Here is a 23238-nt window from a genome sequence, read left to right as displayed (position 1 = left end):
GCAGTAATTTTATCAGTGCCACAGTGGGACTCAATGGCCATGAGCAGAAAATGACTGGCTGGAGGAAGGATGGGCTGTGAAAAGATAAAGAACAATGCCCTGCCTGGTTTCAATGGATGGCCCATTAGCAGAATATCTCCCAGGGAGATCAGGATCACTGCCCCACCCTCAACAGATGGTGATAGAACAGATACCTTTTATCACACCCTGAATTGTAACGTGCGGCTTATAATTGTGAAATTACAGTAATCATTATTTTATTGAATTGGTAGCTGCAGAGCTGAATATTTTTGGAATGTTCCACACACACACCTGCATTTATTTCCAAAATATTCCCAACTAAGATTCTTAGAAGAGTAATACCAAATATTTGGATCAAATATTGTGGTTTTTTTTAATAAATACACCATTGTTGGTTGGGCTTGATGATGTTCAGGGTCTTTGCTGTGATTGTCAGATGAACCTGGATTCATAAGAATGGAGGGTAAAAAGGATTATGATGGCAAATTCTGTAAAATTTGGTGTCAGTGTATCCTTACCCAATCAGCCACTGGCCCAAAGGTCATCCTGGATTTCTCTTCATTAATTTACAGAGTTTTACCATGTTTTTGTTGTGTGCTGTGACTATAATTTGACTTTTTTTTTTTTCAGTATGTGAATATTCTTAATATTAATTATGTTGTACTCCTCTATGGGCATGCCACTGCCCTCCTGGGAATGGGACATCCTGAGGTAGGATATTAATTTCTTGGTATTTTTATTTATTTAGTTATATTTTAATTTATTTTCTATTTAAATACTGCCTTAATTCCAATTTCTAGCCCAGGCAGTTCCCCATCCATTTTTTGTACTTTCCTAACTGAGAAGATTGAGGGGGGAAGGAAACCTCAGGACACATTTTGGAATTGTACAGTTGAATGTCTGGGACTAAATCCTTGATGATTTTGGAGGAATTTGCTATCAAATAAAATTTCTTTGTAAGCCTTCAAGTGAGCATCTAAGTATTAAGAAATTACAATCAATAATTTTTATTTCTGCTCTGCACTGGTGTTTTGAACATAAATATTCTGCTCCTAAATCAAGAGCCAGGAATTGCTTTGGGTTGTGGAAAATGCCAAACAGAACTGGCTTTAGTTTTTTTGGGTGTTTCTTCCTGCAGTGTTTGGTAATATTCAGTGTCTTACAATTGATTTAAAAACAGATGAGCTCAGTCATTTAATTCCTTTATGTTACAGCAAACCCATGTTTACAGAATAAATTGGGGGTTTTTTAAAAAAGAAAGGGAAGTTTTGCCTGTGATCACAAGGGTGTGTAATTCCATTTTCTGTTCCTAAGACTGATCAAGGAGTAGGTCTCACTGACCCACTCTAAAGAGGAAAAAAAAACCAGGAAAAATGGAAATATTCTGGCAAAACTCCATGTATTTGTGTCTCACGTTTCTTTTGAAGGCATTGGCAAAGGCTGAACACCAATTTAAGAAAATAATTGAGGACTATCCAGAAGAAATGTGTTTTTCTTTGGCACACTATGGAATTGGAAAGGTTTACCTCAGGCAAAACAGGTTGGTCTGCTGGAAAACTGCAGAGTTTGTTGGGAAAAATCTTTTTGCTGGAGCAACTGTGCGTGGTGGGGGCTTTAATTTTTCTGTGTTAATTGTTGAATTAATATGGATTTAATGCAGTGGGTTTAATGCAGGTGGGTTTATTGCAGTGAGTTTAATGCAGGTGAGTTTATTGCAGTGGGTTTAATGCAGGTGGATTTAATGCAGTGGGTTTATTGCAGTGGGTGTAATGCAGTGGATTTATTGCAGTGGGTTTAATGCAGTGGGTATAGTGCAAGTGGATTTATTGCAGTTAATTTAATGCAGTGGATTTAATGCAGTGGGTTTATTGCAGTGGGTGTAATGCAGTGGATTTATTGCAGTGAATTTAATGCAGTGGGTTTAATGCAAGTGGATTTATTGCAGTGGGTTTAATGCAGTGGATTTAATGCAGGTGTGTTTAATGCAGTATGTTTATTGCAGTGGGTGTAATGCAGTGGATTTATTGCAGTGAATTTAATGCAGTGGATTTATTGCAGTGTGTTTAATGCAGTGGGTTTATTGCAGTGGGTATAATGCAGTGGATTTTATGCAGTGGATTTATTGCAGTGGGTTTAATGCAGTGGGTTTAATGCAGTGGATTTATTGCAGTGGATTTAATGCAGATGTGTTTAATGCAGTGGATTTAATGCAGTGGGTTTAATACAAGTGGATTTATTGCAGTGGGTTTAATGCAGTGGGTTTATTGCAGTGGGTATAATGCAGTGGATTTATTGCAATGGATTTAATGCAGTGGATTTATTGCAGTGGATTTTATGCAAGTGGAAGTTTGTTCCTGCTGAGGAGCAGATTTGAGGGAATATTTGGGATTCAGGGATCACAGCCCTGCAGTGGGGGAGAGCTCCCAGGAAAAGAACAAAACCTCTTTGTTCTGAGGGCAAAATGCATCCTAAAGAAACGAGACTTTATCTCATCCCTGGGGAGCTGGAGAGTGACCTTGGACTGAGATAAGGCTGCAGTGAGTCACAGATTCCCTGGAGCAGACAGACAGGGATGTGTTCCAGAGCTGGCACATCCCAGAGGGACAGGACAAGAAACAAAGGGAGAGCAAAAAGCTGCAGCTGCTCCCACCCATGCAGGGATTCCTGTGGAGTTTCTCCCTGCTGGGAATCCCGGCTGTCCTGGGGGCAGGAGGTGTGGGAAGCTCGTGGAGGGGTTTTGGGATATCCCTGGTGCTCTGTGGGATCCAAATCTCCCCTAAAGGCTTGTGGTGGAGCTCCTTATCCAGCTGGGATGCTGTGGGAAAAGGGAGACATTCCATGGAAAAGCTCCTGGATGGGGGTAAAGACAGGGAGAGCATTTCCTAATCACACTCAGCAGGAGGAAAAATAACTTTTATTGCCCATTAACATAGGGCTGGAGAGTGGGAAACAAAGGCAAACAAGTAAAATCACCTTTCTCCTCCTCTCCTTTATCCCAGGCTGGAATTCACTCCCTCATTCCTGACTCTGCTCCCTCTGAGCTGCCCACAGGGATGGGGAGTGGGGGAGGATTTTTTTCTACTACTCCTCACAGGGTGAAAAAAGGAGATTTTGTGCAGGAGGTTTTTCCTTTGATCCTGCTGTCCTTGAGGTGCCAGAGCCGTGCCCAGCTGTGCCTGGGCTGCTTTTGTTGGCTCCAACTGGAATTGGGGCTCTCCAGCTCCTCAGGGAATGGTCCCCACCTCCCTGCCCACCCTTGTTGTGCCAAAATAATGCCAATAATTTCACGATTATAGACTGCACCATTTTGACTAAAATTTTGGTCTGAACCCGGAGTGCGGCTTATAATCAGGTGCGGCTTATATATGGACAAAGAACGAAAAGTTGCTGTTTTAGTTGGGAGGACAGGTGTCTGCTGAGAAAGGCAGGAGCTTCTCTTTGAAATGGAGAATGTAAACCCCCTCCCTCCAAATTATTATAATTTTGAAATCAAGGGGCTCTCAGCAAAGATATGGGAATTAGGAATAACAGTTCTTTACTAGGGAAATTAAAATAGAAATACAGCACTACAAAGAACAAACCCCAAACCCTGACACAGTCAGAGTACAGCCTGACACCCGTCAGGCAGGGTGTTGGCAGCAGTCCCATCCCATGGTGGCTGCATCCTCCTGCAGTGACAGATGTGGCTCAGTTGGAGCAGTGCTCCTGTACAAGGTGCAGTTTCCCTCCGGAGCTCCAGTGGGGATGTGGAGAAATCCGGTTTTCCTCTGGAGTCCAGTGGAGAAAGGGGCTCCCTTAGTGTCCCAAAACCTCTGTTTTTATCTTGGTAAGAAATGTTGGGCTCTTCCCCCTGCCTGGAGCAACTCCCAATGGGATGCAGTAATTTTATCAGTGCCACAGTGGGACTCAATGGCCATGAGCAGAAAATGACTGGCTGGAGGAAGGATGGGTTGTGAAAAGATAAAGAACAATGCCCTGCCTGGTTTCAATGGATGGCCCATTAGCAGAATATCTCCCAGGGAGATCAGGATCACTGCCCCACCCTCAACAGATGGGGATAGAACAGATACCTTTTATCACACTCTGTATTGTAATGTGCGCCTTATAATCGTGAAATTACTGTAAATAAGTTTTGATACCAAATTTTCTAAAAGCATCAGAGGGTGGAGGATGCTCAGAGGGAATTCCTCCTTTCTGGATGGAGTGGGATTCCTGTGCTTGTGGCTCATTTCCTTGGTAGTCCTGAGCCCCAAAAAGGTCCCTGCATGGGTGACAGCACTGGGGGCAGCCGGGCTCCTCCAGGCAGAGCCATTCCCACTCTCTGAGCTCAGGGAGAAGCAGAGTCCTGTGTGCTCACCCTGCATCCCTTGGGAGCACAGGCTCATCCCTTCCTGCCTCACACCTGGGCTGTTTTACCTCCAAGAGAAACAGAAAATTCCCACTCAGTTCTTCTCTCATCTCCCACCCTCTCAGTCACCCCTGCTTGCTCCTGGGAGGACAAAATGAGTGTGGGAGTTTCAGGCAGTTCTTCCAGGATTTGTGAGCGTGTTTTACCTGTTCCAAACTCCAGGTTTGCTCATGCCCTTGACCAGTTCTTGAGAGCAAAGCTGATGATTGATTTCAAGATTGTCCCTGGGGTTTTAACGTGGCTGGGAACAACCCAGGTCATCGAGGAGTCACGAATAGAGAACTTACAGGTATGCTCAAAAAAAAAAAAAAAACCAAACAGAAAACTGTCCTGCCCAGATCCAGGGGAGATGAGGGCTGAAGGAAGGATGGGAGCAGCAGGGCAGGAGCTGTGGCAGGATCTGAGACCTCCAGGTGAGCTGGCACTGAGGCTGAAATTCCAGTTCTGCTTCTTCTACACAATGGGAATGGTGCAGGCCAGGGGGTTTGGAGAACAAGCATTGTGTGAGCTCAGCAGGTGTGGCCATTTTCCATTTTCTATTTTTTCCATTTTCCATTTTTTCCATTTTCCTTTTTTTCCATTTTTTCCTTTTTCAATTTTTTCAATTTTTTCCATTTTCCTTTTTTTCCATTTTCATTTTTTTTTCCATTTTTTACTTTTTCTAATTTTTCCATTTTTTTCCATTTTCCTTCTTTTCCATTTTTTACTTTTTCAATTTTTTCCTTTTTTCCATTTTCCTTTTTTTCCATTTTCCTTTTTTTCCATTTTCCATTTTTTCAATTTTTTCCATTTTCCATGTTTTCCTTTTTCTATTTTTCCATTTTCCATTTTTCCATTTTTTACTTTTTCAGTTTTTTCATTTTTCCATTTTTTTCCACTTTTTTCCACTTTTTTCCACTTTTTTCCACTTTTTTCCACTTTTTTCCACTTTTTTCCACTTTTTTCCACTTTTCTCCACTTTTTTCCACTTTTTTCCACTTTTTTCCACTTCTTTTCCACTTCTTTTCCACTTTTTTTCCACTTTTTTTCCACTTCTTTTCCACTTTTTTCCATTTTTTCCCACTTTTTTCCACTTTTTTCCCCCCCACTTTTCCCCACTTTTTTCCACTTTTTTTCCAATTTTTCCACTTTTTTTTTCCACTTTTCCCCTCACTTTTCCCCCCACTTTTTTCCCACTTTTATCCCACTTTTTTCCCACTCTTTTCCCCACTTTTTTCCCCCACAATGTGGATACAGAAATCCATGTGCTGGGACCTGTGGGAAATGCAGATTTCTGCAAGGGCTCTGTTCTTGGTGATGTTTTACTCATTTACTGATTTCCCATTTTCACATTCACTCTGATGCCTTTCCCTCAGAAATTATCCAGGTGAGACACTCTGGAATTGCTGGGAATCTGCAGAAATGACCAAAAAACTCCATTTTTTTTGGCTCCATAATCTGTTTTCTCATTTGGACAATGACAAAACCCTTTGGAATGGGTCAGCATGTGGGACACTGGCTCAGGATAAACCTGCATTTTTATTTTTTTTGTGTCTCTGTGAAGCTGTGAGCACTGAGCTCAGCAATCCCTGGAATATTTTGGCCATAAAAGGCCAATCTTGCCTGGCTTTCACTAGAAAACAGTTGGTTTTTTTGGGATTAGTCACTGCTTTTCCAAAAGGGATGTGTTTCACTGCAGACCCCAGGAGTTTGTGAGTAGATTTTTGAATATTTCCCTGCTTTCTGTGCAGTTTTGTCTCTGATAATTCAGTGTTTTCCAGATGGCTTTAAGGAATTGCATTGAGGAATGTAAATTCCCTCCAGAGCCAGATGCTGTTTGTCGATACCAGCAGTGCCATGGCTACTCCAAAATCCAAATATATTTTACAGACCCAGACTTCAAGGTAAATTTTCAGGTTGGAGAAATAAATCTTCATGATTTCTTTATGATCTGCTAAGCTGAGCACTGCTTTTTGTTGTGATTTTATTTAAAGCTGTTCCATTTTTGCCATTTTTAGGGTTTTATACGTGTTATTTGCTGCCAGCAGTGCAGAGTGGAGTTCCACATCAGCTGCTGGAAAAAGCTGAAAACAACAAGCTACAGTGATAAAAATGATAAGGTGAGACTGGAATTCTTAATTTTTGTAAGCATTGGGATATGTAAAGGAATTCCACAAAATTCAGCAGCCAGGATAAAATAAAGGGAAATAAGGAACTAAAAGGAAGTTTTCTCTTGGGTGTGAAGTTGGAGGAGAGAGTAAAAGAATAAAAGATGCCACAGATTTTCCATGATTTTTCAGCCAGCATCCAAGAAGAGTTTAGGATTGTGCTTCCCTTAATTGCTTTGGTCACCTCAAATTAAGAAATGAATTTGTGTCAGGAACATGAATATTGTGTGGATTTAAATGTGGATTTAAATGTGTGTCCTTTTCTCCTGCAGGATTTCCTTAAGGAAATGTGTTTTACTCCTGATTGTAAAGGCCTTATTTCAAAAATAGTTATTTTCAGTTCTTCTGGGCTGGTAAAATGTGAAGTAAGTATGGTCATGTTTTATATGAAATTAATTAGAATATTAAGGGGGATAAAGTGAGGATGAGAATGTAACTGCAAAAAAAAAAAATTGTGCTACCTGGACTCCAGAATGTCAGGATTATTTAGGAATATTAATTTCCTGTTCTGGTGGAGCTGGGATTGCCTTGTGTTGGTCAGATTGTCATGGATGGGGACTGGAATTAAATAAATTCTTGAATAAATTCTTGAATAAATTCTTCAGGAATAATTCCCCAGAGCAACAGGAAAATGGCAAATCCTCCCCAGGGCAATATTGATCTGAGAGAAGCAGGAATGAGTGTGGGGTTTATTGTGTCAGAACCCAAATTTAATTCCTATCTTATCCCTTATTTTGGTAGTTTGAACAAAAAATCCCAAAACCCAAGGAGCCTCCAAGGGTCTGTATAAAACAGAAATGTTCAAGGTAAGATTTGTCCCTCCAAAACTGGAGGGATTTTCTTGTCTTTTTACAAATATTTTGGAAAGTTATCCTTAACCTTTGCCTGATAAACCAAACAAATCTGGTAGAATCCATGATAATCCAATGGTAAAAGCATTTAAATTGTTGCACAGAATTTATTTTGTGTGAATGTTTAGGAAGTGTAAATAAAAATGTATTTTATGCTGCTGCTGTAATTAGTGATTCCCAGACTTTTGACATAACTGAGTTGGCAATTTTTTGGTCAAGTAACCTTTGAATAATGAGGAATCAAGCTGAGGGGACAAACAACAGATTTTTAGAAAGGAAAGGAGTAAGATGTGAATATTTGGTTGAAAATGCTGAGTTATGAATTAAGAATTGAAGCCAATCCTAATTTAGACATTTTTATTGGGAGTCGAAGTTTTTACATCTTGAAGACATCAATATTTTAATGAAGTTTTTCTAATTTCTGCTTCTAAATAAAGACCACTTTTATTTCATGGATATTTTTTAGTGTGATATTTTCACCTCAGTTCACGTTTGCCTCAATTGCTCAATTGCTTTTTGCAGTCTTAGGAAGATAAAAATGAAACAAGAAAAAAAACTGCGGCGAAAACGAGCGCGAGAAGAGGCTCGGAATTCTGCCAGGAAAAAAGCTGAGGAAAAGCAGGAGGGAAATGAAGAATCCCAGTACAATCAGCACAGGGGTACCTGCACATGGGGATTTTTGGGCAGATTTTTCCAGAATCCCAACACTGAACATCACCCCCGGTGAAAAATTTGCATTTTTACTTAAGACAAATTTAATTTCTCTTCTGTTTTTATTGTCCAAACAGCTGGGGGATGTTACTGTGTGGTTTAATTACTGTGTGGTTTAATTACTGTGTGCTTTCATTCCTTGTAGAAAACTTTGATTTTTTTTCCTTGGTTGCTTCCTGCAGAATCAGCCTGGAGAGGGGAAAGGCTCCAGTTCTGAGTGAACCCCTTGAAAAGGGAAAATGGGAAAGTAGAAAATGGGAAAATTCAGGAAAAGCACCTTGGGACACTGTTAGAGGAAAAAAACACCTCAGATAAAGACAGGCTGATCTCACAGCTGCAGTGACATGGAAAAGCACATTTCAGATTATTTGGGGAAATAAAAATATTTCAGTCTGTGATTTTGTAGGCATTTAAAGCTTCAACTTTTTCCTTGCTGGATGTTGGCTGCTCCACATTGCAGAGCTGAGAATTTCCCCTGCAGCTCTCAGGACAAAGAAAAAAGGGAGATGTTGGAAAGTTTATTATTTTTGTTTATATTATCAACATGGGATAGAATTAATTTATAATTTCCTAAGATAATCTGTTAAATACTTTGGCTGTATATTTTTTTTAATCCTATGCTTGGAGTTCTCTGGGTGCCTGTTCCCTGTTCAATTTTATATCCTGAAAATCAGGGAGTTTCCAAAATCCCTGTGGAATTGTAAAACCACTCTCATTTATTTCCTGTTTGTTTTGTTTTAAATCTTTTCTCTGGCTCATTATTAGTTGTGATCCTTGGAGCCACTGCAGGTCACTGTGACACTGTGACTTCATCCAAACATCTGGGCAAGGCCTTTGTTTCTTGAAACAAAAATTTAAATCAGTGTTGGATCCAATTCAGGATATTTGGAACTAGATGAAAGTGATTTTACAAATCCACAGGGATTTGTAAATTTTCCTAAATTTGGAAATTCCCTGATTTTCAGGATATGCCATTGAACAGTGAACAGGCACCCAGAGAACCCCAAGCATGGATTTAAAAAAAAAAAGACACCCAGAGTATTTAACAGGTAATCTTAGGAAATTATAAATTAATTCTATTCCAAGTTGATAATACAGACAAAAAAAATAAACTTTCCAACATCCCCCTATTTTCTTTGCCCTGAGAAGCTGCAGGGGAAGTAATTTTCAGTGTAAAGCGAATAATTAGAAACACCACTCACAAATAATTAGAAAAACCACTTAATCCAAATTATCTGTGCATTTTTAAGTTGGTTTGAATGGTGGTAAGGACATGAAATCTTGCTGGTTTGGTGCTTTTTTTTAATCCCATCTGTTTAATTTTCCAGGTTTTGGCCAGGATTTATACACTGGGGACCAGGTCCTGCAGCACATCCGGCGGAATTCCCAGCAGATCAAAGCTGCTGTCCCTGACACTGCCAAATTATTAAAGGAATTGCTGGCCTGGGGTGTGATCAGAGAGGAGGATTTCACCTCCTATTCCCAAATTCCTGGCACTTCCCAGGAGGTGCTGGAGCAGCTCATCAGCTCCTTAATGCAGGAGAAATCTCGGGTGCAGACCAGGGCATTCCTGCACGTGCTGAGCCAGCTGGGAGAGGTGGATCCCAAAGTGCACAAGTGGCTGCAGCACCTGGATAACCTGGGTGGGAATTCTCTGCTTTCCACTTTCCTTCCTTTTAACCAGCAAAATGAAATTTTTCTTGTTTATGATTTCCCTGATTTCAAGAGGAAAACACAACCTGGGTGATCCAGGAGCTCTGCAGGGCTTTGGCTCATGTAGGAAAAGAGAAAATTGAACCATTTTTTAATTGTCTTAAAATTCCACACTGGGATTTCACCTCTTATTTCCAAATTCGTGGCACTTGCCAGGAGGTGCTGGAGAAGCTCATCAGCTCCTTAATGCAGGAGAAATGCAGACCAGGGGTTCCTGCATGTGCTGAGCCAGCTGGGAGAGGTGGATCCCAAAGTGCACAAGTGGCTGCAGCAGCACAGAATTCTCTGCTTTCCACTTTCCTTCCTTTTAACCAGCAAAATGAAACTTTTCTTTTATGTGCTTTCCCTGATTTCGAGAGGAAAACATAACCTGGGTGATCCAGGAGCTCTGCAGGGCTTTGGTTCATCTAGGAAAGAGAAAATGGAACCATTTTTAAATTGTCTTAAAATTCCAGAGTGGGCTTAAATGTTGATATTTGTAACAATAATCTGGTTTTGGAGGGTAAATAATGGTGGGGTTTTGTCTTTAAACTTGGAAATAATTTCATGCTGGTGCTCTGCAGTTTCCTGTTGGATTTATAATTTAAAAAATGTGGAATTTGGGGATTTGGGGTTCTTCATTTTGCTCTGTCACATCCATATCCTTCCAAGAATTCATAGATCCAAATCTTGTTATTATTATACAAACTGGTGAGAGTGGAATCTATATCAGCCCCACTCCTCATTTTTTGTTTGCATTTTCAAGACACAAAAGCTCTCACATCATCTGTACATTTAATTTCTAGACCAAGCTCCTCCCCTTTGAAGAGGAATATCACATTTGAAGCACTGAAAATTAAAAGCTGGAATGAAATAATTGGGATTTTTCCATCTTTTTCAGGTCTGACAGCTACAAAAAACTTTCTCCTTCAATATGGGCAAGTTCTGCAAGAGCTTGACCTTTCTATTTTAACCCCCCAGTGGAACCAGAAATATGGCAGTAAATTTGATTATGTGGCAGCTGATGGTGAAAAGCAAGAAATTTGTGATTATTTCCTCACCCCTCCCCTAGAGAAATCCCGTTGTTTTATATGGCTTTTAGAAGAAAACAGAGAACATTTTCCAGGCCTCCATCAAGCTTTAGATGAATTCTTTGATAAAATGGGTGAGTAGGCAAAGGGATCAAACATTCCCAGTAAAAATTTGTTTTTATTTGCACAGTTTTTCACATTCCAGTTCTGCAGCTGCAGTTTTGGGGCTGCTTGGGTGGTGTTGGATAAAGGATTAGAACATGAATTCCTGTGATTAATTGGAAATTAAATAAATATTCCTATTTCCATCAGTCACCATGACTTTTATCTTTTCTACAGATGACCCAACCATTATATTAAAGAAGCAGGGAAATGAGAATTTATCAGTAAGTGAACTTCATTTCTCTTTGGCCTCAGCTCAAAAAGAACTTTTTGCTGTCTTAGGAAAGGAAATATTTTGCAGCCTCAGATTTACTGGAGATTTAATCTCTTGTTTGAGCTCCCTTTTCTTACATTATTTGATATTTGAATTATTTAATTTTTTTTTCAAGTGTGCCTCATTCTGAATTTTTTTTTGATTGGTGCCATCATTAAAATCCAGCCCAGTTGGCAGAAATGGATTTTGTGTTTCAGTGAATTCTGGGTTTGAGGCCCCCTCATTTGAGCTTCTTGTCTGCAGCTGAATTTACCTTTACAAATCCAAGACTTACTTTGGATTCAGAATAAAGCTGTAGAGTTAATTAATGTACATATTAATTTAATGCAGGATTTTAAGTGTGTACATTAATAAAATGAAGAATTATTAATGTACATATTAATTTAATGCAGGATTTTAAATGTGTACATTAATAAAATGAAGAATTTTGAATGTCCATACTAATAAAATGCAGAATTTTATAAGTGCACATTAATAAAATGCAGAATTTTCATGTACACATTAATAAAATGCAGAATTTTACATGTGCACATTAATAAAATTCAGATTTCTAGATATAACCTAAATAAAATTCAGATTTCTAAATGTGCACCTAAATAAAATACAGAATTTTAAATGTACATATTAATAAAATGCAGAATTGTTAATGTACACATTAATAAAATTCAGATTTCTAAATGTACATCTAAATAAAATACAGAATTTTAAATGTACACATTAATAAAATGCAGAATTGTTAATGTACACATTAATAAAATTCAGATTTCTAAATGTGCACCTAAATAAAATGCAGAATTTTATATTTACACCTAAATAAAATGCAGAATTTTAAATGTACACCTAAATGCAGAATTTTATATTTACACCTAAATAAAATGCAGAATTTTTTTGCTTTTTCATTTCATGAATTGGGAAAACCCAAGGATGAAATGAAAACCAGCACAATAAATCAGCTTTGATTTCTGTTGCAGCCTGAAGTAACCAGTAATTATTCTGTTCATGTGGAACTCCAATCCTGTTAAAGAATTAATTCAGATTTCAGTTCCTTCACCTTTGTATTCCTTGAAAAACTGAGGCAATCCTTTTGTCAATCATTTTATTTTCTGTTTCAGAATAATGAAATCAAAGTTAAAAACAAAAACAGGAAGAAGAATTTGAAAGATTCAAAGGTCAGTAACTTTGGAAGTTGCTAAAGCAGGGATCACTTATTTCCTACTCAAAAACCACCTAAAAATTGGGATTTTTTTAGAATTTCTGGCATTCAGATGGATGGGAGCTGCTTTTGTAAATACCTTGCTGAAATTGCTTTTCCTGAAGTAAAATTAAGATGTTAAGACTGAAATGATACAGTTTTGTTCAAATTTATCAGTGTAAAATCTATCTTTGAATTTATTTATTACTAACTTTGACTGGAGGCACCTTCCACTGGCTTAATTCTGAATTATTGTCTAATGTGATTTTAATTTTCCATGTGGGAAGGTGGGAAATCAGTACAAAAATTCCATTTCATGCTCAGGAATGTTATTAATTATTCATTATTTTATAGATTTCAATGGAATATTATTCTGCCTGAATTTTCTGCTGCCTTTTGGAGGATTTTGCTTTATTGTAAACCTCAGATCCAGCCTCATGCCCTCACCTTTTTATCATTTTTCTAGAATTTCAGAGAGTAAACTTCACATTTTTCCTCAGGATTTACTGTTTTGACTTAGGTGCATTTATTTGTGTATTTCTAAATTATTAGATGATAAAAAATGAGGACAACTAAAATATCTGAAGTGGTATAGACAATAATAACCAGAGCCACATGTGGAATTAGAGATAACTCCTGCTTATGCTAAATTTGTTACAACCTCAAACTTAAAACAAAGTTTGATTAAATTTTGATGAAATTGAAATCAGTAAAAAGAGGGATTTGGGGCTGAATATCCCAATTTTTTTTTCCCAAATAAGTTCTGAAGAAGAAATTAATAACTTTAAATAAAGGATTTCTTTGCTGTGGCTTAGCACTGATAATTTTACCTGGAAATTTTGCAGTTCATAATGAATTCAAAGAACAAAATTCAGTGTAAATAAGTGACTCCTGGTCTTTGCACTGGATTATTTTACATGAGTTTTTGTGAGATAAAAACTAAAAGAAATCTGTTTTTAATTAGTCTATTTTAGTATTATCCAGTGGAGTTAGTACAGCAGCACGAGAAGAAGAGAAGATATTTATAGAAGAAAATAATTTGTGAGTATTTGATTCTGCTTTTATTGCTCAAACTCCAGATTGCAGCAGGAGAATCCCTCAAAAACACCAAGGCTGGGTTAACTTTATTTTCTTTTTTTTTTTTTTCTGATTTTTCAGGTACAGAGATTTTTCAAATGAACCCTTTGTAATCCCAGAATATCTCCAGGAGCAACTGGAGGAATTCGAAGCTCTCTATAATGATTCAAATAGTAACAATTATCAAATGAATAATAATAATAATATTAATCCAGATCCAATCTGTGAGAATTTATATGAGTGAGTATCAATTTCTTTACTCAGCAGCTTCAGGGGTTTCAGTTTGAAACTGGGCAGAAAAAAAAATAAAAAAAAGCTTTTACTTTTCATTCTTAAAAGGAAATATCACGTAAGTTGAACTTTTGGGAAATATAAAAGGAATTTGTGAAAAGTGAAGCCACAAAAAATCTGTTTTTTTTCTTCTTGTAAAAAAAAATATAGCCAAACAAAAAAATAAACTCCTCTCCAAATTAAACTAAAAAAGATTATTTAAGTTAGCAAGTGACTGAAGTGTTTCTATATGTTGTTGTTAAAAAAAGATGTAGGAGGGGGGAGAGGGTGGTTTAAAAATTTTATTCTAGATTTCTTAGTTCTCTATGTTGTTGATAAAATTTTTCTTGAAGTTTTAAGCCTGCCTTACTTTTTACTCCTAATTCTATCTCACAAGAAAAAATAAGTAGATTAAAATTAACAAATCTAAACTACTAAAGGGGGGTAGATTTTACTTCATTATTTTTTGTGTTAATTGGGATGCTGGTGCCATTAAAATGATACAATAATACATTAATTATAACAATTATCTCTTTTTCTTTTTTTTTTAAAGTTATTTCTCTCAAATCTTGGAAGAGCATGGCCCTCTGGAAATGAATAATAAATTATTGGTTGGGGAATATGAAAATTTCCCTGCGGAGACTCGGAAGGTGGTGGAAGACGAGGGAGGCCTGGAGCCCTTCCTGCTGAAATCCTTTCGTTTCATCCTGGTGGATAATCTGATAGCTTTGAGGAAGCACCTGGTCCTTTTTGAGGGAAACCCCAGCAGAAATGAGGCTGGGAATAAAAAGGAAAATGAGGAATTCCAGGGGAATTCCTCGCACACCAAGCTGCCTTTGAATCCCTACGCCCCGGAGTTCAGGCCTCTCTCGTACCCTTCAGCACCTCCTGATTTAGCAGATTTTGGAACTCCACCATACTTATCCTGCTCCTTCCCTCCTCCCTGCCCAGCTGGGAATCCTCTGCAAAATGAAGCTGTGGATTCCATGGAGAATAATTCCACGGAGGATAATTCCATGGAGGATAATTCCATGGAGGCGCCATTTCCCAAGTTTTTACTGAAGGCCTTCGAGCCTGCTCTGTTTTTGCCTCAGAGCTCCTGGGGTTATCAATATGGAATATTGCCCTTGCCTGCTGCCCTGGCACAGCCTAGATTGGTTTATGCTGATCCTGCAGCTCCTCAGGATAATCACAAATCAGCAATTCCACGTGGAAAACACAGCCCTGAGGGGTTTGTGCCCGGTGACATCCAGGAGTGCAAAGGCCTGAGGGGCTGCTTGGAAAACAAGGATAAAGAAGATTCTGCTTTGCCAAATGGTTCAGATGAAGCTGAGGGTGGTAACAGGGTTAAAAAGGGAAAAGGGAAGAGGAATAAAGCTGGGATGAAGAGCAATCCTCACACAAGGATGGTGGCTGTTCAGGTGAGGAATGGGAACAGCGCTGGGGAGATTTGTAATTGTGGAGCAGAGGGATGGAGCAGCTCTGCTGGGAGGAAAGGCTGGCACAGCTGGGATTGTTCAGCCTGCACAGGAGAAGCTTTGGGCTGAGCTCAGGGTGGCCTTGCAGGGCCTGAAGGAGCTGCAGGAAACCTGGAGAGAGACAATTCCCAAGGGCTGCAGGGACAGCACACAGGGAATGGCTTCACACTGGGGTTGGAAGGGATCTTGGGAATCAGGAATTGTTCCCTGGGAGGGGCTGGGATGGAATTGCCAGAGCAGCTGTGGCTGCCCCTGGATCCCTGGAATGTTCAGTTCCAGGTTGGAGCAGCCTGGGACAGTGGGATGTGTCCCTGCCATGGCTGGGGTGGCTCTGGGTGATTCTCAAGGTCCTTTCCAACCCAAACCATTCCAAGATTCCTGAGAACTTTCAGTTGGTGCCACTTTCTGTGATTACTCATTTTTCATCTGTAATTCTTCAGGGCTGAGTTTTGTTGTGCCTGAAGTTCTTGCAGCTCTTTGCCCTGGGTATCACAGAGGGAACTGCTGCACATAACTTTCAGTTTCATTTAGAGATGAAGCAAAGTCCTTCTGTGCCATTGTTTTTCCTTTTGTGATGAGTTCAGGGATTTATTTTCACTTCCACAACATCTGAGGATTTGGATTTGTGGAGGAGGCTCAGGGGGAACCTTTCACTCTCTACCACTGCCTGACAGGAGCGTGAGACACTTCCTGCAAATCTTCATTTTTATGATATTTAGAGCATAGGCTTTGTTTAAAGACTCAAGAACTCCCTGGAATTGCTCATGGTCAATGAAATCAGGGAAAGAAAAAAAAAATCCATTTGATAAACACCTCCACAATGTTTCCTGCATCATTTACAGGCCTGGATTGGATCCAGCTAGAGTTGGATTTGTAAAACCCTCAGTGAGGTACAAAAGCTCCAAACCAGAGCAGCTCAGATATGAACTGAGAAGATTTTTAATCACATCTTGGTTTTTTTTTTGTTGTGTTCTAGGCAAATCAGGAAGTTGCTGATAGGGAAACCAATACTTTGCCTTTCCATCCATTTGAAAATCAACAAGTAAGTTCCCTGCATCACATTTCTCATGAAGGAGGTTAAAGGAATGCCCAAAAACTGAATAGAGAAGAAATGAAAATTCTCTGAAAAGAGCAGGTTTTAACAGATTTTGGGGGTTGTTTGGCTGTTTTTATGTTCTGTTCTTGGAAACATCACCCAGCCTCACAAGGAGATGATTTTTGAGATTTGCTGTTTGGTTTTTGTTCTGATAGCTTTGTTCAGATGTTGGATGTTCATGAGGTATTTCCTCTCTCAAAACCTGGATTGAAATATTCCATTTGGGCATAGAGACAGCTCAGAGTGGTGTTAATGGCAGCTTTATGTCTGTGCCAGGAGATAAAAGTGAGAAAATGTGGCCTTTGACCTGGTACCAGCTGTAAATCAGCCTGGTTTTTGTAACTGATTACAGTAATTTCACGAATACAAGCCGCACCAATTTGACCAAAATTTTGGTGGAAACCCGGAAGTGCGGCTAATATTCCGGGGCGGCTAATCTATTAACAAAATTCTAAAAGCTGCCAACACGGAAGTGAGAGCCCGCGGCAGCCCCAAGCCAAGCTGGAGCCCGGCCGGCCCCGGCAGAGGTGGGAAAGCCTGGCAGAGGCGGGGCCAGCAGTGTGGGGGCGGGCGGCTGAGCCTGAGCCAGCAGGGCGGGGCAGGGAGGGCGGCAGAGCCTGAGCCAGCAGGGCGGGGGAGCCCGGGAGAACTGGGGCTAGCAGTGCAGGGGAGCATGGCAGAAGCAGGAAGGCCGACGGGTGGGGCTGCCTGGCAGCGGGGGAAGCCCAGCAGAATTGGGGCCAGCAGCGTGGGGGAGCCTGGCGGTGCGGGGGCCTGCAGTGCCGACCAGGGCGAGGAAACGCGGCGGCGGTGCAGACGGGAGGGGGCGGCCGGCGAGCCCGCCGGCGGGGCTAGGGAAGGCGGCGCGCCGCGGCCGGCGAGCCCGGCGGCGGGGCTAGGGAAGGCGGCGCGCCGCGGCCGGCGAGCCCGGCGGAGGTGCTAGGGAAGGCGGCGCGCCGCGGTCGGCGAGCCCGCCGGCGGGGCTAGGGAACGCGCCGCGGCCGGCGAACCCGGCGGCGGGGCTAGGGAAGGCGGCGCGCCGCGGCCGGCGAGCCCGCCAGCGGGGCTAGGGAACGCGCCGCGGCCGGCGAACCCGCCGGCGGGGCTAGGGAAGGCGGCGCGCCGCGGCCGGCGAGCCCGGCGGCGGGGCTAGGGAAGGCGGCGCGCCGCGGCCGGCGAGCCCGGCGGAGGTGCTAGGGAAGGCGGCGCGCCGCGGCCGGCGAGCCCGGTGGCGGGGCTAGGGAACGCGCCGCGGCCGGCGAACCCGGCGGCGGGGCTAGGGAAGGCGGCGCGCCGTGGCCGGCGAGCCCGCCGGCGGGGCTAGGGAAGGCGGCGCGCCGCGGCCGGCGAGCCCGGCGGCGGGGCTAGGGAAGGCGGCGCGCCGCGGCCGGCGAGCCCGGTGGCGGGGCTAGGGAACGCGCCGCGGCCGGCGAACCCGGCGGCGGGGCTAGGGAACGCGGCGCGCCGTGGCCGGCGAGCCCGCCGGCGGGGCTAGGGAAGGCGGCGCGCCGCGGCCGGCGAGCCCGGCGGCGGGGCTAGGGAAGGCGGCAGCGGGGCGGTGCTGACGGGAGAGGGGGGCCAGCGAGCCCGGCGGCGGCGGCAGTACCACCCGGCCAGCCCCGCCGAGCCGTGGCGCTGAGCTGGGCCACCCGGCCCCGTCGGCAACCATGAGCGGGCCGAGCCTGCCTGGCCCCGCCCCGAGCCAGTAAAGCCCGCTATGCCGCGATCCTGTTACTAATTGGCCAATTTGTGAAAGCTGCGCACGGATTCTCGCTACGAACGAAAGTGCGGCTAATATTCGGGGTGCGGCTTATCTATTGACAAAGACAGCAACATTGTCGAGGCACCGGGGGTGCGGCTTATAATCCGTGTGGCTTGTATTCGTGAAACTACTGTAATTTGCAGGGCGATATTCTCCGCATGGAAAAGGAACACCAGGTACTGAAAGAGCAACTCAGAGAAGCAGAGGAGAAATTTGAGCAGTTACAAAGCAGGAGCTTGGAGGAAATTGGGGCTTTGGAAGAGCTGCTGAAAAAAAGTATTGAAGAGACTGAGGTAAAACTTTTCCCCCTGGATCTGAGGTTGTGGAATCCCCTGGATCCCTGGGAGTGGTCAAGGCCAGGCTGGGCAGAGCTTGGAGCAGCCTGGGATGGAGGGAGGTGTCTTTCCCTGCCTGATCACAAATCCACAATTTTCAGAAATGAAGTTTTCTTCTTTTCTGCCTTCAGGTGTCCCAGCATGAACTGGATTGGTTCCACCAAGACTCAGAAGCACAAATGAAGAAATGGCAGCAGGAGAAGAAAGAAAATCGAGAGAACTTAAAAGCACTGAGGGGCACAGTTAAAAAACACTCAGACACCAATGAGAGGTATGGTTGTAAATGGATTTACATCCCCTCATTCTGACACTGCAAAGACTTCAGAACTCTTTAGGGAAATTTCATCCTTGGCTGTGAAAGCAGCCAGACATTTTCTAACAGTGTTAGGCGGAAATATGGACATGGCCACTTTCGTATTTTGAATTTTTTGGCAAATTACAGTAAACATCTAAAATAGCTTTTAGACAACTGATGAAACTGATTTAGCAATAATTCTCCTAATCAGGTTTGACAATTCCAGTTGTATTTTAATGTCCTCTCTCACTTGACAGAGCCCAGACTCTGGCCCTTGAATGCTTTGTTTTATTTTTATTCTTAAGTAGTTTGGGCCAAATCTCTTCTGAAAATTCATCAGCCTGTTTTATATTAATTACAGCTTTATTAGAAATAAATTTAAATGTATTTAGAATAGAATCCCTGAATAATTTGGGTTGGGATGACCATTTAGTTCCACTCCCTGCCATGAGCAGGGACACTTCCCACTGTCCCAGATTGCTCCAGCCTGGCCATGGACACTCCCAGGGCTGGGAATTCCATAATTCCTCTGGGATTAAACAGCATCTAAAACCTCCAGATTGTCCTGGTACATGTTCCAGGTTTGCCAATAAACCTTTTCCACAACAAGCTCAATCAGTGTTTCATTCCTGTAGGTATTTGAAGGCCATTGATGACAAGGAAAAGCAATATAATGAGTGTTTAAACACATTTCTGGAGACCAGGTAAAAATCACCTTCAAATATTTACATTTTTCTGCTTCACTCTGGGTAAAGGCTATGGGGAAAATAAACACTTTTAACTCATATTTTTTATTCTAGGTTAGTTTGCTTTCACTTGCATGAGTAAATATTAATATTTAGAATAAAGACAAGCAGACTCTCATACATTTCCCTTGATTACATGACACTGAGTAGCTGTAAAAAAACCTCTCAAATGGCATAAATTTTAAATACTGCTCTGCTGTGAATGTTCCTCAAATATGTCATTCCTTTTTCTTTCACAGTAATAAATTTGCTAATGAGAAAGGTTCATTGGAAGAGCTGATTAAAAAGAGTCAAGATGAGAGCAAGGAGTGTGAGAAAAGAGCTGTTAAAGCAGAGGTACAACAAAAAAAAATCCTTAAAAACCTTTTGTTAGAGTTGGGGTTGTGCTGATTGGAGGTGGGGAAATGATATCAAAGATGTTGATTAAATATTGGAAGTGCCAGGCATGGAAATTCCACTTGAAAATTCCTCAGGAACTGCGTGTCCACTTTGTATCCTCAAACTCTTGTTTAAATTCTCATTAAAATCTGGTTTAAGGTTTTATCCCTGTTTTTCTCTTTTTTTTTTAACATGGTTTGTTTGGTTGGTTTAATTTTGTCTGTTTTTTTTGTTGTTTTATTGTTGTTGTTTTGGTTTTTTTTTTTTTGGTCACAGGTCTCTGTGCTCCAGACCTGGAAGGAAACTGAAATCTGGAAGCTCAAAGGCACCATTGCCAAGGCAGAAAGAAATCTCAGGATGCTCAAATCACTGAGCAGGTACTGAGAGTCCCCACCAGGCATTCCACTACTCCTGTTGTTAATTAATTACTGTATCATATTGATTTTATATTCTATAATTCTATAAAATACAGTTTTTATTTTATGTTCTCTAGTTGTATTGAATATATAATATTTATATAAAATGTAGACTTGGGGATAAATAATATTGCCCCAAACAAAATTCTGCTGGAAATTGAGTCTCATCCTTATCCTTGTGTCTTCTGAGCTGGGAAAATCACATTATCTGGGTAATAATAATAATAATAATAATAATAATAATATTTCCAGTTATTCCTGCCCAGTATCCCTGGAAAAGGGCTGCAGTGTAACTGATTTTAATCTGAAATCCCTGGGATTAATTATTGAGGGAGAAACTGTTGGGACAACACCACTGATCTTAAAAATAATGGGAATGTTGGAGTTTAACTGCAAATCCTCAATATTCCAGCAGCTCAGCTTCAGCAGCTCCTGTCTTGAAGTCCCAGATTGATTCCTGGGAAATATTTATTTCAAATGTCAAGAAACAACTGGAAAAAGTCGAGGTAAAACTTCATTTCTCATTGAACTTTGGAAATGATACATTAAGGTTGCATTTGTTTGTCCTCCAAATGCTGAGGGGAGTTTTTTTAATTGCAAAAGGAGGAGACAGTTTGGAGTCCAGGTTGGTAATTTATGGTGGATATATTCACTTTTTTAGAGGTAAAAATCTCTTTATACACTTGTTTTAATTTAATTTTTGGGGTTTTTTTTGTTGGTGACCATTAGAAATCAAATGGAACTTTTTAAACAAAAACCAGCAGGAAACTCTGTGAGAAGCTCAGTGTAAAATGTGATTTGGAATGAAGAGGGAGCTTAGCTTGGTGCTGATGGTTTTCCTTCTGCAGGCTGAGTATGAAGAAAAAATTGAGCTGGTGAAGAATGGTGCCCGAGACTGCCTCAGTAAAGTGGAAATTGTGGATTTTCCGTGGCCTCAGGCACTTGTTGTGAGTATCCCACCTTCCACAGCAATTCCAGTCCTTGAAATTCCCCAGCAGTGCTGGGAGGTGTCCAGGGAGAGCTGGAAAGTGCAGCCTTGGACACCCAGAGTGCCAGTACCCCAGCCAGAGGAGAAGGGGATGGGAGCAGCACATTCCCAACTCCTGGGAGAGGCTCAAACTGTTAAAGTTGAAAATGATGCTTTTGTCTAGTGTAGGGTTTCTCTAGCACTGAAATCCTGGAATTCCAGGATGGTTTGGGTTGGAAGGGACCTTAAAGATTAAATCCAATCCTGACACCTCCCACTGTCCCAGGCTGCTCCAGCCCCAGTGTCCAACCTGGAACTGAACATTCCAGGGATCCAGGGGCAGCCACAGCTGCTCTGGCAATTCTGTATCCCATCTAATTTTATAATTGTTCAGTTTGAGGCCATTCCCTGTGTGCTGTCCCTCCATCCCTTGTCCCAAGTCCATCTCCAGCTCTCCTGGAGCTTCTTTAGGCTCTGCAAGGGCCTCTCTGGAGCCTTCTCCAGCTTGAACAATCTCAAAATTCACTGGGATAATTCTCTTTATTCAGAATCCCAAATCCCTCCCAGCCCAGGCAGTCCCAGCTGTCCCCATGGCCACCTTGTCACCCTGAGTGCCACCTCCAGGTGCCACCTGCAGGGATGGGCACTGCAAACCTCCCTGGGCACTTCCAATCCCTGAGCTCCCTTTCCATGGGGAAATTCCTGCTGCTGTCCACTTTTTCTGGGCTTTTACAAGTTCCACTCCTGCTCTCCTGCATAAATCCCCACTTATTTTTAGGTCTGTCCTTTCTATTTATTGACACAAAGTATGGAGACAACTTAATCACCAACAATTTATTAGGAAAGAGCAAATTTTGTGCCTCTTGTTCTGCATTTGGAATTTATTTTTTCTGCAGTAACACCAAGGTGACCTTTTAGAAGAGAAATAATCACGAGGTCAAACAACTGCCCTGATGTAAGGGAGTTCTTAGGATGAATTTTGAGATTCTGGGGACAACCAAACCTGTGACAATTCACACTGCAAATGCTCCAGAGTTGAGTGAATTTGTTTTAATCAGTGTTTCCCTGTGCAATGTGTTTGTTTCCTAGACAATAGCAGGCAGATCTCCCATGTGTGACCCTGCCATTGTCACCTATTCCTTGGCATCTGCACATCCCAGTGCCCTTCCTGCATTTTCTGGTTCTGATGGAAAAGCTCCAGCCCAGCCTCCACTGCAAGCACAGAGCAGAGCTAAGGCAGCACCTGCCACCTCTGAGGCTTCTCCTGCAGCTGGGAAAACACATCCCAAAGCTCCACAGGCATCACATTCCAATAAATTCTCACCCTCCTGCCCATCAGGCATTTCTGGAAGTAACTGCCAGCATGTCCAGCCCAACCAGACCTACCAAGATCTCTCAGCTCTGCAAGCGAGGCCTTCTGGAATTCTGAACAACAAAAAGCTTCCAAAAACAATTACAAATATTTTTACCAGGCTCCAGAGTATATTCCCAAACTACAGCAGGTACTGGTTTGAAGGAGTGAAACAAGGGCTGAAGAGCCAGGGATGAAATGTCAAAAGAATTGATTTTGTTCTGCTGCAAGGGATGGAGGGGAAGGACAAGGGGAAGTGGGTTTAAACTGGATGGGATCTTGGGAGTCACTGGGAGCAGTTGGTGTCTCTTGGTCCTGCTGGGATCAAACAGGGAGCCTGCAGTGCTCTCCAGGCCCATCCCTGATCTGCCTTTGCTGTGCCTCCAGCTCAGAGCTCCTTGCCTTCATCAAGGACGTGCAGAGGAGAAATGGGAGCGCGGGGGCAGAGCTGAGCCCCGATGAAATCCTCAGCAGGGTCACCGAGCTCATCCTGGACCAGCAGCACAAGGTACTGGGGCTGCAGCTGCTGCTGCTCTCCTGCACAGGGGAATGGAGCAGCACAGCCCCAAGGAACACAA

General features: G+C 42.2%; 1 protein-coding gene across 5 annotated transcripts in view; it reads left to right on the top strand.

The window, feature by feature from the left end:
* The window catches only part of TTC3 (tetratricopeptide repeat domain 3), a 60263-nt gene that overhangs the window by 25037 nt on the left and 11988 nt on the right, over positions 1–23238 (top strand). For 3 of the 5 annotated variants that reach the window (XM_033052088.1, XM_033052086.2, XM_033052090.2), the window contains 25 exons: positions 652–732; positions 1449–1561; positions 4592–4718; positions 6190–6312; positions 6427–6528; positions 6849–6941; positions 7318–7382; positions 7950–8086; positions 9467–9781; positions 10732–10995; positions 11201–11247; positions 12410–12466; positions 13454–13530; positions 13648–13806; positions 14390–15257; positions 16291–16356; positions 18316–18465; positions 18639–18778; positions 19438–19506; positions 19788–19884; positions 20203–20303; positions 20755–20848; positions 21191–21289; positions 22399–22811; positions 23048–23168. In XM_033052088.1, coding sequence (XP_032907979.1) covers positions 652–732; positions 1449–1561; positions 4592–4718; positions 6190–6312; positions 6427–6528; positions 6849–6941; positions 7318–7382; positions 7950–8086; positions 9467–9781; positions 10732–10995; positions 11201–11247; positions 12410–12466; positions 13454–13530; positions 13648–13806; positions 14390–15257; positions 16291–16356; positions 18316–18465; positions 18639–18778; positions 19438–19506; positions 19788–19884; positions 20203–20303; positions 20755–20848; positions 21191–21289; positions 22399–22811; positions 23048–23168 — 3978 coding nt within the window. Of the gene's footprint in view, positions 1–651; positions 733–1448; positions 1562–4591; positions 4719–6189; positions 6313–6426; positions 6529–6848; positions 6942–7317; positions 7383–7949; positions 8087–9466; positions 9782–10731; positions 10996–11200; positions 11248–12409; positions 12467–13453; positions 13531–13647; positions 13807–14389; positions 15258–16290; positions 16357–18315; positions 18466–18638; positions 18779–19437; positions 19507–19787; positions 19885–20202; positions 20304–20754; positions 20849–21190; positions 21290–22398; positions 22912–23047; positions 23169–23238 lie in introns of all 5 variants that reach the window. The other 2 variants (XM_033052087.2, XR_004417050.1) reach the window with 2 other exon arrangements.

This window comes from Catharus ustulatus, chromosome 2 (genome assembly GCF_009819885.2).
Source record: "Catharus ustulatus isolate bCatUst1 chromosome 2, bCatUst1.pri.v2, whole genome shotgun sequence".
In the NCBI taxonomy this organism is placed as follows: Eukaryota; Metazoa; Chordata; class Aves; order Passeriformes; family Turdidae; genus Catharus; species Catharus ustulatus.
Note: the sequence above shows the minus strand (reverse complement) of the source record. Positions and strands in the feature narration are given on the sequence as shown.